This window comes from Bos indicus x Bos taurus, chromosome 26 (genome assembly GCF_003369695.1).
Source record: "Bos indicus x Bos taurus breed Angus x Brahman F1 hybrid chromosome 26, Bos_hybrid_MaternalHap_v2.0, whole genome shotgun sequence".
NCBI classification, from domain to species: Eukaryota; Metazoa; Chordata; class Mammalia; order Artiodactyla; family Bovidae; genus Bos; species Bos indicus x Bos taurus.
Genome location: NC_040101.1, coordinates 43,192,688 through 43,208,175, shown reverse-complemented (window position 1 = coordinate 43,208,175; position 15,488 = coordinate 43,192,688). Strand labels below are relative to the sequence as shown.

Below are 15,488 nucleotides of genomic sequence, written 5' to 3'. Positions count from 1 at the left end.
GGATGTGACTGCAGCCACAAAATTGAAAGACGCTTGCTCCTTGGAAGAAAAGCTATGTCAAACCTAGACAGTGTATTAAAAAGCAGAGGCATTACTCTGCCAACAAAGATCTATATACTCAAAGCTGTGGTTTTTCCAGTAGTCGTGTATGCATGTGAGAGGTGGACCAGAAAGAAGGCTGAGTGCCAAAGAACTGATGTTTCTGAACTGTGGTGTTGGAGAAGACTCTTGTGAGTCCCTTGGACAGTAAAAAGATCAAACCAGTCAATTCTAAAGGAAATCAATGCTGAATATTCGTTGGAAGGACTGGTCCTGAAGCTGAAACTCCAATACTCTGGCCACCTGATGTGAAGAGCCGACTCACTGGAAAAGACCCTGATGCTGGTAAAGACTGACGGCAAGAGGAGAAGCAGGTGACAGAGGATGAGATGGTTGGATGGCATCACTGACTCAATGGACATGAATTTGAGCAAACTCAGGGAGATAATGAAGGACAGGGAAGCCTGGAGTGCTGTAGTTAATGGGGTTGCAAAGAGTCAGACACAACTTACAGACCAAACAACAAAAATCACTATCACTTAGCATTAGCATAAAAAATCCTACTAAAAATCACCTGCATGATGAGTTGAAAAAATTTTTCCTTCTTAAAAAAAAATTTTTTTTAAACCTGTGAGAGAAACAAAATCAACACTATTGATGGTAGACAGAAAAAAGAGAGCCTTGAGAGTATCAATACATGGCAGACTCTAGCCCTAAACAATAAAAGCTCAGTGGTGGACCAAGATAAAGCTAAATTGTAGCTATGCTTGTAAAAAGAAAGAAGGAACTAATAAGAGGAGAGGGATCAGGGCAACGCCATATATAAGGACTTAATAAAAGCTGTTATCATTAACAAGCACTCTGCAAAATAAAAATTAAAACAGCTGGATGGTTTCACTTAAAAGTTTAACTTAGAATAGCCAACAAAGAACACTAAACAGATACTTGCCATTTTTAGAAAATAACATGTAATCTATGCACTTCCACAGTGAAAGATCACAGAAAATCTGTAAAAGTAATATCTCTAAGCATATCACTTCAATGCATATAAACTACACATTTTTCAATACAAAAATATTAAATCAGATTCCCAAAGAAGGTGTTTGATTTACATTACCAATTCTCAATTGCTAAATCAGAATTTCTTGTGGATGATGGTAGTTGAAGTTTTGGGCTTCCTGGGTGGCGCTAGTGGTAAAGAACCCACCTGCCAGATGGAGAAAGCAATGGCACCCCACTCCAGTACTCTTGCCTGGAAAATCCCATGGACGGAGGAGCCTGGTAGGCTCTAGTCCATGGGGTCGCAAAGAGTCGGACACGACTGAGTGACTTCACTTTCACTTTTCACTTTCATGCATTGGAGAAGGAAATGGCAACCACTCCAGTGTTCTTGCCTGGAGAATCCCAGGGACAGCGGGGCCTGGTGGGCTGCCATCTATGGGGTTGCATAGAGTCGGACAACTGAAGTGACTTAGCAAAGATGAAATTCACCTTCATGGGAAAAAAAAGAGGGCAAGAGTATAAAGATATTAACAAATATTACTCCATAATTAAGACCAAAATCTATTGGTTTAAGAAAATAAGCTGTATTCAATTATTTTGTAAGTCATTTATATATCTGAAATTTGATTAAAACATAAATCAAGCCTTAGCAATTTGACCCACTGCTACCTTAAGTAACTAATACTAAAATAATTCTAAACAAAACTTGAAATTAAAATGTCCACAAGCCAGTAACTATAAATATCTGAAAGTTATACAACTCATTTTGCTTGAAAATACATGATATATTTACACTACTTCCAGATTATTTTTTCCCTGTCATCCTAATTAGTTAAGTCTTAACATATGACTATTCTGTTAAAATTATGAGAAAATTTGGCATTTAGGTATGCAATAATATTTGGGACACTGCCTAGGCTAAAACAAAAATCACTGAAGGCACATGTTAAACAAGCATTTTACGAAGAAAACTTCATTTAACTGAAGAGAGGCAGGAATAATTGGAATGGTTTTCCATGTAAACTCCTTGAGTGTTTTTCTGAATGTTTTGATAATAAGCAAGTTTGTGAAAGATCCTCTAGTCTCTTCATCCATTGTTGCTATGGTATACTGTTTATAAATATTAATAATGTTCACAAATGAAAAAGAATCCATCTATATCAAGAAGAGTGCCATCTAAATTTTGAGAAGATTAAATGTGTTGATAAAAAACTAATTAAGCAATGAAACATTTCCTCAATTAAAACTTATAAAAATTTAAATGACAAGATTTGTTATTTTAAATTATTTTCACATGAGAATATTGGCATAAAATAAGCCAAAATTACATGGAATTCATTATAATTACAACTTGGGGGCAGATTCACATCAGGTTATAAGAGCACAGTCATTTAGTGAATTTAACTTTAAGCAACCAACACCATCATTGCAAAATCTGTGACTTTAACTAGATACACTATTTAGAACCCTGTTTTTAAAAACATAATTGAGATGACTTGCTATGTAGTCAGTCTAGCAGCAAAAAGAAGATAAACAAAATATATTAAAATTAGCTTGGTGAAATGCGGAAAAACCAGTGTATTTACATTTACCTAGGGAAGTCTGCATGGATATTTCTTCTTTGTTATAAATATGTTTCTATTTACATGTGTATATTTGACGGAGTGCATTTGTGCATAAAATTTTTGTTGCCCTTCCTCGCAGATCCCATTATCATGTTTTCTTAATGTTGTATCCTGATGTGAAGATCTGACTCATTGGAAAAGACCCTGATGCTGGGAAAGATTGAAGGCAGGAGGAGAAAGGGACACCAGAGGGTAAGATGGTTAGATGACATCACTGACTTGATGGACATGACTTTGAGCAAGCTCCGGGAGTTGGTGATAGACAAGGAAGCCTGGCATGCTACAGTCCATGGGGTTACAAAGAGGTGGACACGATTGAGCAACTGAACTGAATGTTGCATCAAAATATTTGAGATATGGGGTACTGAGGAGAGGAGAAATGACCACCACCCAAGGACTTTGCATCCTTTTCTGGGAAAATGGCTTGTTTTCTTTATACACAAGATTATTCTATCATGTTAGGCAGAAGTATAACCTTATTATTGTCTTTACTTGGATATTTTGGTGTGGTTTAAGGAGATATGTACGGGCACCACGTTGACAAGGAATGGACCTGTGATGGTTAATTTTATAGGTCAACCTGCAAGCCCATGATAGCGATATATTTGGTCAAATATTACACCAGACACTTCTATGAAGGTACTTCTCTGCTGGAATTAACATTTAAATTAGTAGTCTTTGAGTTAAAGCAGACTGCCTTCTTAATGTTGATAAGACTTCATCCAATCAGTTGAAGTCTTATCAGGAAAAAAGACTGATCTACCTGGAGGAAGGGTGAATTCTGCCAGCAATCCAATGGGTTTCCATTCTCCACAATCATGGAAGTCAATTCCTTAAAATAAACCTCTCTCTCAGTACCCACACACATATATCCTATTGGCTCTTTTTCTCTGGAGAACCATCACCAATACAGAGTCCCATAATTAAGAGCTTGAGCTCTGAATCCAGATTACTTGAGTTCACTCCTAACTATACTATAAACCAGGTGGGCCTCAGTCTTCACATCTATAAAAGGGGATAATAAATACTAGCCCTTACTTCACAGGATCACTTTGAGAATTAAATAAATTTTATACACAGAAAGTGTTTAGAAAAAGCATGCTCTATATGCTGGGCATTGAGTTCTAAAAACTAACAAATATTAAGTACAATTTTTAAGCTCCTTCTAATATAGTTAGTAAAGTTGAAGTTAGTCTTAGAAAACAGAAACAGTATGAATTAAACAGAAATTTTTAGAAAAAATGTGTGAGGAAAACTGAACATGAACGTATAGGTTTTCAAACTACTCATTTCTAGAATGGAATTCAATCAGTTCAGTTCAGTCGCTCAGTCATGTCTGACTCTTTGTAACCCCACGGACTGCAGCATGCCAGGCCTCCCTGTCCATCACCAACTCCCTGCTACTGTTGCTAAGTGGCTTCCGTCATGTCCGACTCTGTGTGACCCCATAGACGGCAGCCCACCAGGCTCCCCTGTCCCTGGGATTCTCCAGGCAAGAATACTGGAGTGGGTTGCCATTTCCTTCTCCAATGCATGAAAGTGAAAAGTGAAAGGGAAGTTGCTCAGTCATGTCCGACTCTTCGTGACCCCATGGACTGCAGCCTACCAGGCTCCTCTGTCCATGGAATTTTCCAGGCAAGAGTACTGGAGTAAGGTGCCATCACCTTCTCCGCACCAACTCCCTAAGCCTACTCAAACTCATGTCCATCATGTCACTGATGCCATCCAACCACTTCATCCTCTGTCATCCCCTTCTCCTCCCACCTGCAATCTTTCCCAGCATCAGGGTCTTTTCCAATGAGTCAGTTCTTTGCATCAGCTGGCCAAAGTATTGGTGTTTCAACATCAGTATCAGTCCTTCCAATGAATATTCAGGGCTTATTTCTTTTATAGGTTGACTAGGTGGATCTCCTTGCAGTCCAAGGGACTCTCAAGAGTCTTATCGAACACCACAGTTCAAAAGCATCAATACTTCAATACTCAGCTTTCTTTATACTCCAACTCTCACATCCATACATGACTACTGGAAAAACCACAGCTTTGACTAGATGGACCTTTGTTGGAATATCAATGAGTATTTAAAATGACTGAAGTAAAGTACACTCTGCTTTATACAATATCTGTGTTCTTAAAAGTGTGCCTGGTCAATAAAATACATAAGTAATCAAATAATATGAAACTATTGATATAATATCATCTCAGAAAGGCTTTAAACTTGGTTTCTAAATGTTAATAGTTGTTAACATTCGCCTCTATATTTATAGTCTCCACTTGGCCTCTCTATATTTCTTCCACCTCTCTCATTGCTCCTGCTCACTACCCACATCCACCCTTTACCTATAAGTTCACCTCCTTTCCCTGCAATTCTCTGCCAAGTACATATTGTTTGTGTTTTTGTTTACCATACTTTGTTTTTGTCAGAGGAAAGCCTAACCGAACATTTACATCCTTTTGGCGTGGGGAGAAACTTTGTAACACTGACACAAAGCTGAAAACTATAAAGAAAAAAGTGATAGAAATTAATAAATATCAAATGCCTGATTTCAGTACGTCAAGAAAGAATCACAAAGAAAAATTAAAAGGTGAATGACGAATGTAGAAAGAACCTTTTTTACACACTCTCAAGTATTTAATAGAAATAATATTGATTGTTATTCTACAATGTTTTACACTTTACATTATATACCCACACAACTTACTCATACTAACTTCATAAAAGTCCTGCAAAGAAGGTAGAAAGCAAGATTTCTCAGCACAGGCACTAAGGACAGGGCATGCTTGGTTGTGGGCCACGCACTGCCTGTTGATTACACCCCTGTTCTTTGCCTCTAGACACCAGGAGCCTCCTTCATGCCCACCCTTACCCAACGTGTGACAACCAGATGTCTCTGAACATCACCAGATGTCCCTGAGGGACAGATTCATCATCAGTGGAGAACCACGGCCAGAAAGAAAGAGTATATCCTTTTTCATAAGCTGGGTGAAACAGAGAAGTTAATTGACTTGCCCAAATACACCTCTCTTCTGAATGACCTTAAAACTGGCAGTTATAGGACACCAGCATGAATGCTTTGTAAAACACTAACTGCCACCAAATAAATCGATTTGTGACTTTTCTAAGCCAACTGTCTTCTACTATAGACATCGTTGAACTCACTTTCTTCTCAGCTGATTCATTCATGATTTCAGGCTTTTTCATCCCCCAAAAGGAAAACATGCCATTATAAATTTCAAGTTAATTTTATAATGTGAAAATATACAGAAGCATAAAACATATTTATACAGTGCATGCCTCAGTTTTTATAAGCAGTTTCTATCTTAGTTTGTGCAAGACTTATGAAATAAGCTACCACTCTTAATAATCAGGAAGTTAATACACTACCCAACCTTTATGATCCATCTCTATTAGATACATAGGAGACACTGAAAACATTCTCTTTTTATAGAAGCAACATAGCAGAAAGCCAGTCATATACTGGGAGGTAAAAGTGGAGTTGAAGATACTTTGATTATCTGACCAAAAATACTTTCAATAGACTTGAGCTTCCATTGAAGCTTTGAGTTTGCTCAATGATCTGACAGTGTGTGGTCTTAAGCAGAGCAATAAATAGCAACATTTTCTTTCATGTTATCCTTTCCCCATGTCTGAAAAAAGACTAGATTTTCATTTTAATAATTCTAAACACAAACACTTCAAATGATTAATCAACCTCTGTGTCTAAACAGTGTTCTCCCTCTTTTCAAACTGTTTCTCAACAACAACAAAAAAGAAAAATGGAATTGTCTCATGTAATGCACTGCCCTCTGTGTGCAGGCTGATAAGATGGAAAGAGAATATTTGAATGTCAGGGGAACACGGTTACACAGCATACCTTCCATGACATACACCAGTGACCCCACATCTCCTTCTTTGATGATGCAGCTGTCTTTGCCGTACTCCACTGGGTACATACAATCCACAATCTCTTGGATCTGTGACAGCTCCAAGTTCTTCATAAAGTCATTGTCAAGGATGGCCTCCTTTATGAGATCCTTGGACCTGCGGTAAGAGAGGGAAGATTTACTGGTGCAACTGACAAGCGCTTCCACGATCTGTGAGGTTGAGCAGAGCCAGTGTCAGGCATACATTTTCTTGTTAGGAACCCAAGAATTTCCTGACTGGCCCAAGAGTAATTCCATGGAAGCAGGAAAGACAATGAGAAATTTCCCTTTAAGTAAAGTATCATTAAACGAATATGGGACCAGTAAATAAGCAAAGTAAATAAGCACAGAGTTTCTTTTTGCTTCAGGATTTTTTTTAAACCCAAAGACTGTTGGCAAACCAAAGGACAAACATCTTAAACTGAAGCTTGAAACTCAGCTAAAGAATGAATGGGAACAAAATACAACAAAATTTTATAGAAGAAACACTATTATTACTATGTTTATAAATGATAAAAGAATATCAGGATGTACTGTGCTGCATACAATTATAGTAAACACAGTATGTTTACTTATTTTTAGGTGCCTCTTCCACCAGATATTATGCTCCCTGGGGGCAGGGACAGTTTGTATTTCTTTTCTCTACTCTATGCCCAGTGTCTACTACAATACCGGTTATATATAGTACAAGTGCTCAAGAAAAAGATGATAAAGAATTGATATTTAATTAGCTGTTCAGAACAGCTGATATACATGTGAAAGTTCTTTATCCATATCTCATGCTTCTTTAGAGAATATTTATCTCTTCAAGCAGCTTACATGGAGGTAACCAGGCGGATAAAATTCTATTGAACAAGTTGTTTTACACAACATAGCTTAAGCGTGGGATTAAACAGGTAGTCTCTAGGAAACATGTTTACAAATTCTCTAATTGGGATTCAGTGGTTCACAGGAAAGTTTTTCAGAACTTGAAAGAGGGTGATCATTTAATTCTCTGGGAAAAGAAATACCAAACAGCTTCCTGGGATATAAAAATCAAAGTAAAGGGAAATGGAGAAATACTGCGTCAAGAGCAGCACAGAGTACCGTCAGAGAAGTCAGAAGCTGGTTGAGACACACATAGAGACCTTAACAACATGGAGGGTAAGAAGCACATCTGGAATTTTATATTAAACATCTTAATCTGAACAGCAGCTGGCTACAAGCCGGTCTTTGTCTTCATTTGCTTAACGAGTGGTTTTCAGGGAAGCAACCTGCAGTGGTGAACACTGACTACAGTGTCCTCACTCCCCAGTTCTGGCTGACTTCCACTCTAGACCTCAGTCTAACTGATCCAGCCTTCACGCATTATCTTTTGCAATGATTTGGTTCTGAGTGAATAAAAAGGTGCACATCAAAATGAAAACAATGTAAACTCTATCAACATGAAAAATACACTTAAAAGGGGCTGCTTTGAGGCAATTAAACTCTTCGTGAAGAGTTAATGGCAGGGAATTAATTATTATACTATTTTTAAGTGAAAAAGGAGGAAACAGAATAGTCTTTAGAATATGAAAGCGTGTGTGTGTGTGAAATGCAAAAAAATAGGCTTTCAAGTTATATATATTTGGGTCCCAATCCTAGTCCTGTCATGTATTAAAAGTTAGCAGGTTGTCTTACTTTTCTGAATTTCCATTTTATAAAATGTAAAGTGGTATTTTAAAAATTACCAGCCAGCAACAGGCGCATGAAAAGACACTCAACATTTCTAGTCATTAGGGAAACGCAAATTAAAACCACAATAGACATCACTCCACGCCTATTAGAATAGCCATCACACACAGGAAAAAGAGAAATAATAAATGGTGGTTGGGAACCCTTATACAATGTTGGTGGAAATGTAAATTATTACTGCCACCATGAAAAACAGTGTGGTGATTCCTCAAAAAATTAAAAACTAGAACTACCATATGATCTAGTCATTCTACTTCTGTGAATATATCCAAAGGAAGTGAAAACGATAACTGGAAAAAAATCTGAATTACCATGCTCATAGTAAAATTATTCACAATAGCCAAGACATGAAAACAACCTAAGCATCCCCAATAGATGAATGGATAAAGAAGCTGTGATGTGTGTCTATCTGGATCTAGATATAGATATATAGATATACAATGGCATATTATTCAGCCATAAAAATGAGAAAATCTTAACATTCCTAAAAACACAGATGAATCTTGAAGGCATTTTTCTAAGTGAAATATATCAGAGAAAGACAAATACTGTATGACTTCACTTTATGTGGAGTCTAATTAAAAAAAAAAAAAAAAAACGCATCGAAAAAAAGGGTTCAGATTTGTGGTTACCAGAGGTGGTGTCGGGAGGGAGGAGGAGGAAGAATTTGAGAAAGGTGATCAAAATGCATAAGCTTCCAGCCATAAGATAAATACTGATACAAAATAATGACTATAGTTACCATTACCATATGGTACATAGGAAAATTAATAGAGTAGATCCTAAAAGTTCTCACCACAAGGAATTTTTTTTTTATTTTATCTACATGAAATGATGAATGTTAACTAAACACTGTGATAATCATTTCCCATTATATGTAAATCAAACCATCATGCTGTACACTTTAAATATATATACTGATGTATGTCAGTTATTTCTCAATAAAACTGAAAAGATACGTGAAGATTGGTAAAAAGATAATGTTACTTTCAGTAAATGTTGGGTGAAAAGGTGGTGGTAGTAACTGCAGTTGCAGTAACAGGAAGTAGTAACAGAGTGTGCAGTCATGACTTAGAACAGTATCAAAAGGAAATAAATGTTGGCATTGGTTGCCTTTGGTGACAGAATTATATTTTTTCCTTCATTTTTTCTCTAAAATTTTCTAGAACGGGCATGCTTTTCGAAAGATAAAAATCTACTGCTTGTTTCAATAATGACTTAGATACTTAATATTGCTGCTGCTGCTAAGTCGCTTCAGTCATGTCCGACTCTGTGCGACCCCATAGATGGCCTCCTACCAGGCTCCTCTGTCCCTGGGATTTTCCAGGCAAGAGTACTGGAGTGGGGTGCCATTGCCTTCTCCGAGATACTTAATACTGGTCAACTGTTATTGGTATAATCGATATTACTCTTTACAATAGATTCTCTTTCACATGGCCTGTGTCTAAAAACTAATGGCAGGAATTTTCACTTCATGAACAGATGGTGATGAATGGCCAGAATAGAGCTTCAGAATAGAGTCTATTTAAAAAGTCCTGTTTGTGAGAATTTTACTTTAATTTGCCAGAACTATTTAACTGTATGTTTCCTTCAAAGTTTTTTTTTTTTAATTTTGTCTTCCTAAAATCTTATTTCTCCTGAGGCAGAGAGTTGTTTCCACTGAATGTTCAATATAAGATGCAAAACTCTGTCCCCATCTATGATTTTCATAAGCTCTCCCTTCTTAATTATCTTCACCATTCCTGACCTCAAGGTCAAGAACCCACAGCAACTGCATAGTGACTCCTGAGATCTACTGTTCTAGGATTGCTTCTCCAAATAACAGGACTTATTTGATCTTTAAGAAATTAATTTTAATCAAACTGCATAATATTCTCTTTATTAAAAATTCCTTTATTTTCCTTGAGTCAGAGTGTAAGGTCACCAGTGGGTTCATATTTTTTAATATAATAAAGACTAAAGACTAGATATTATCAATCCCAGAGTCCCAACTTGTTTAACTACAGATGGTATCTTATCCTTTGGGAAATAATAATAGCGGTCCATTAAAATCTAAGCCCTAGAAATGCTTCAAGATTAAAAATAAAGCCTTCTTCCAAGAAAATAATTAGTTACATCCAAAGATGACTAAAGAAAGCCACTTTCTTTCTACTCATAAACAGTACAATTAACCTGCTTCATAAAGACATCAGGAAAGATGACACAACTTAGTCTTACAGAATCCCTTAGAATTATTCGAATTTTCCAAGTACTTACCAAAAACTGGAGGGGAGGAAAGGAATTTCAGGATGTGCTTGCTTTTCCAACTTAATTTTAAGTGGAGAACATTCAATCTCCCTGAAGAAACTAACTAGAGGCTTTCGCCTTTGCCTTTGCAGTACTTTAAAATAAACTGAGAAATATAGGACCTGTGTCTTATCATTTATCCATTTATCCCTTCATAGAGGTATTGCCCAATGACATTTGCCTCTGAAATATCCCAAATAATCCCTCTCTGCCTTCGCAGAGTGGTGTATCTCAAAGATGTTCTTGTCAGTGAGCAATGCTCAAAGCCCTGCCTCTTCAGGTAATTTTCCTTTAAGTCCTTTCCCACTGAAGGCTTGAAACCTTAGGGCAACTCTCATTAGTCTCCACTTGCTTCAACACTGTAAGCCATAATCAATCCGAGCCTGCACCTAACTCTTCTTGGAACCTTTTTCTTTCCCTGAAGAAGCAGTCTAACACACTCATTGTAACTAACATGTGATGTTGCATGTGGGATCAGCTGAGCTGTGTTATCAGTGTGGGAGCTGAGGAAAGCTGTTATCGCAAGTTCCAGAAGGTGACTATCTGCCCTAACCCCAAGAATATATCTTAACAACATTTTGCAAGAATTCAGCAGCCTGACCTGAAAGGCGAAAGAAGCAAATACAAAGATCTTGATTTTTTTTTCAATCCTTCATGTCTGCTTCTGTGTACAAATAATCTATTTCTTTTTTTAAAAAAAAAGCTCTTTCTTCCACACTCAAAATTTGTGACTTTTTCAATCCAAACAACCATAAAAGTAACTTGGTTATTTCAAGCTGGCCCTATTGATTTCTCATCATCAAATTGTCAGCCTCTGAAATATTGGCTTTATATAATAGTGTGCTGTTAAATGCACTCTCCAGGGAGAAAAAAAAGCCCTGGTTTGTAGTGTTTGCCAATTTCCATGGTATAAACACTCCCACCATAGCCAATTTCAAGCTACTAATGCAAAGTCAGCCTGCTTGCAAAATTCCTGAAAATTTAACAAGCAGTTCTTATATGAGCCAGTCTGTTGGCTGCAACACATCAGATATAGATTCTTTTCCTAACACCCTAAGAATTTAGTGTGCTTTCATTTATAAATGCTAAAACTAACATGATGATCCTTTCCTTCCTTAAAGATTTCATTAGATGGTATAATATCCCCAGATAACCTTTGCCAGGATTAGCAACAGGTCTTCCAGATTTTCAAAGTTTAAGAAAATGAATTAGAAAGCCCACTTCCCCATTTATTTACTGCAGAGAAAATTCCCAAATATACACAAAGGCTAATTGTCTTTCTACACAACTTTAGATAAAGTGGGCAATCTGAGGTATGCATAGGGAAATATAACCTACCTCTCTAACAAGAGAGATAGCATTATTCACTACAGATAAACAGAGCCTCATTAGTTTTCTAAACAGGAAAGGATATTCTACATTGTGGATATCATGTAGGAGGCTTGCAATATCCATAGAGCACTAGTGTTATGTCAGAGAGTGTGGAAGGTTGTTTCAGAACAAGTTGTCAGGAAGGCTTCTCAAAGCTGAGGACTGCATCATAGAATCCACAGAGAAGAGCATCCTGGGTAGAAGGAAAAACAAATACGAAGGTTCAAAGACTGGAAGGAACTTGATCTATCCAATCAATATTCAGTAAGGAGACCTATGAGGCTGAAGCACAGAGTGAGCTAGAAGAAAAGGAAAAGGAGAATAAGATTGCAAAGGCAGGCAGGAATCCGGTCTCACAGGGCCTTGAAGGCAGTGATACAGAGTTTTACTTCATTCTAAAGCCTTAGGGATACAGTGAAGCGTTGATGATAAGAAGAGGTAGGACTTACAGGTAATATATCTGGCATAAGGAATACATAATGTAAATTTACTTTTTTATTGGAATATAGCTGCTTTACAATGTCATGTTAGTTTCTGCTGTACAACGAAGTGAATCAGCCACACATATACACATATCCCCACTCCTTTAGTTTCCTTCCCATTTAGGTCACCACAGTGCATTCAGTGGAGTTCCCTCTGCAATACAGTCAGTTTTCATTAGTGATCTGTTTTACACATAGTAGTATATATATGTTATCCCAATCTCCCAATCCATCCTGCCCTCCCTTTCCCGCCTAGCTATCTGTATGTTTGTTCTCTATGTGGATGAACTTATTTGCAAAACAGAGATAAGTTTAGTTTAAATTGCTACTGAGTTCCTAGAAGCTTTATGTCATGTGTTTCATCAATTAACAGATATTTAAAGTATAATGCATTATCCTGATAATAAGGAGCTCTTATGACTGAAACTCCTGGAAACCATTGTCACACAACACCTATACTTAGCTATATTTCAAAACACTAATTCTCAGGCAACTTTTACATGTAAGAAGAGAATGAGATCTCATCTCCAATTTCAAGCTATGTCCAAAGGTCTAAAAGATATGCACTCTTCCTTCACAGTCCCACTGAACACAAACCAAGCAGCTGTAAATATGCCCCAAACATGGCCAGAAATGTGAGAATCAAATCAATATCTGATGCCTTCATTTGATGAAGACTTCTAGGCACTTAAAAAATAGTTAAAATTATTACTAAGAATGAATATCAGCAAAAGCAATTTTAAAATATTTTACAAAGATTCTATAATCAGCTTTATACAGAAGAACAGTACAAAAATGATCTTCACGGCCCAGATAATCACAATGATGTGATCACTCACCTAGAGCCAGACATCCTGAAATGTAAAGTCAAGCAGGCCTTAGGAAGAATCACTACTCTAGTAGTGGGGGCGATGGAATTCCAGTTGAGCTATTTCAAGTCCTAAAAGATGATGCTGTGAAAGTGCAGCACTCAATATGTCAGCAAATTTGGAAAACTCAGCAGTGGCCACAGGTCTGGAAAAGATCAGTTTTCATTCCAATCCCTAAGAAAGGCAATGCCAAGGAATGCTCTAATTACTGCACAATTTCACTCATCTCACACGCTAGTAAAGTAATGCTCAAAATTCTCCAAGCTAGGCTTCAGCAATACGTGAACCATGGATTTCCATATGTTCAAACTGGTTTCAGAAAAGGCAGAGGAACCACAGATCAAATTGCCAACATCCTCTGGATCATCGAAAAAGCAAGAGAGCTCCAGAAAACATCTATTTCTACTTTATTGACTATGCCAAAGCCTTTGATTGTGTGGATCACAATAAACTGTGGAAAATTCTGAAAGAGATGGGAATACCAGACCACCTGACCTGCCTCTTGAGAAACCTATATACAGGTCAGGAAGAAACAGTTAGAACTGGACATGGAGCAACAGACTGGTTCCAAATAGGAAAAGGAGTACGTCAAGGCTATATATTGTCACCCTGCTTATTTAACTTATATGCAGAATACATCATGAGAAACGCTGGGCTGGAAGAAGCATAAGCTGGAATCAAGATTGCCGGGAGAAATATCAATAACCTCAGATATGCAGATGACACCACCCTTATGGCAGAAAGTGAAGAAGAACTAAAAAGCCTCGTGATGTAAGTGAAAAAGGAGAGTGAAAAAGTTGGCTTAAAGCTCAACATTCAGAAAACTAAGATCATGGTATCCAATCCCATCATTTCATGGCAAATAGATGGGGAAACAATGGAAACAGTGTCAGACTTTATTTTTCTGGGCTCCAAAATCACTGCAGGTGGGACTGCAGCCACGAAATTAAAAGACGCTTATTCCTTGGAAGGAAAGTTATGACCAACCTAGACAGCATGTTCAAAAGCAGAGACATTACTTTGTCCACAAAGGTCCATCTAGTCAAGGCTATGGTTTTTCCAGTGGTCATGTATGGATGTGAGAGTTGAACTATAAAGAAAGCTGAGCGCCGAAGAATTGATGCTTTTGAACTGTGGTGTTGAAGAAGACTCTTGAGAGTCCCTTGGACTGCAAGGAGATCCAGCCAGTCCATCCCAAGGGATATCAGTCCTGGGTGTTCATTGGAAGGACTGATGTTGAAACTGAAACTCCAATACTTTGGCCACCTGATGTGAAAAGCTGACCCATTTGAAAAGACTCTGCTGCTGGGAAAGATTGAAGGCCAGGGGAGAAGCAGACGACAGGAGATGAGATGGTTGGATGGCATCACCGACTCAATGGACATGAGTTTGGGTAAACTGCGGTAGTTGGTGATGGACAGGGAGGCCTGGCATGCTGCGGTTCATGGGGTCACAAAGAGTCGGATACAACTGAGCGACTGAACTGAACTGATAATCAACTTTTGACTGATAAAAAGCACTCACTAAATATTTTTAGCGCTTCAAGGTCAGTATTAGGCTCACATGTCAGAAGAAGCTTAAATGCACTTTCCTGGTCCTTGATCTACAGTAAAGTATATTCAGTTGGTAGGTCAGAAGTCCAAACCTCAACTGTAATTCACAGTTCTTTTACTCAGATATAGTCATTGTGCTGCTGCTGCTGCTGCTAAGTCGCTTCAGTCATGTCCAACTCTGTGTGACCCCATAGATGGCAGCCCACCAGGCTCCCCCGTCCCTGGGATTCTCCAGGCAAGAACATTGGAGTGGGTTGCCATTTCCCTAGGGTGCCTTAAAAGCATCTAATTCCAGGAGTCACTGTGGGAAGATATCTCCATCTATATACTGTGAAATATTCAATGAATCATCTAGAAGCGAGAAAACTCCTGGAGTAGTCCTCTCACCGCCTCAACTGTTGAGATTCTGCCCAAACAGTAAATCCTATTTCTAGCCTAACAGCTTTCTTGAATGAACTCTGTAGGTATAGAGCTAAGAAATATCAACCAGCTCACATATTTTAAAGACAAAATTCAATCCTAAAAAGCTATGGGCCAATTGAGATATTTCCTCAAAACTGAAAATCAGTTTTCAACAAGTTTCAGACTAAATTTTCACATCAAGCAACTCTGCCATAGCTATCCCAA

General features: G+C 37.8%; 1 protein-coding gene across 2 annotated transcripts in view; it reads right to left on the bottom strand.

Moving 5' to 3' along the window:
* Positions 1 to 15,488, bottom strand: part of PRKG1 (protein kinase cGMP-dependent 1) — a 1,417,535-nt gene that overhangs the window by 1,230,656 nt on the left and 171,391 nt on the right. For both annotated transcript variants that reach the window (XM_027529231.1, XM_027529230.1), the window contains exon 2: positions 6,539 to 6,705. In XM_027529231.1, the coding sequence (XP_027385032.1) occupies positions 6,539 to 6,705 (167 nt within the window). The remainder of the gene's footprint in view (positions 1 to 6,538; positions 6,706 to 15,488) is intronic.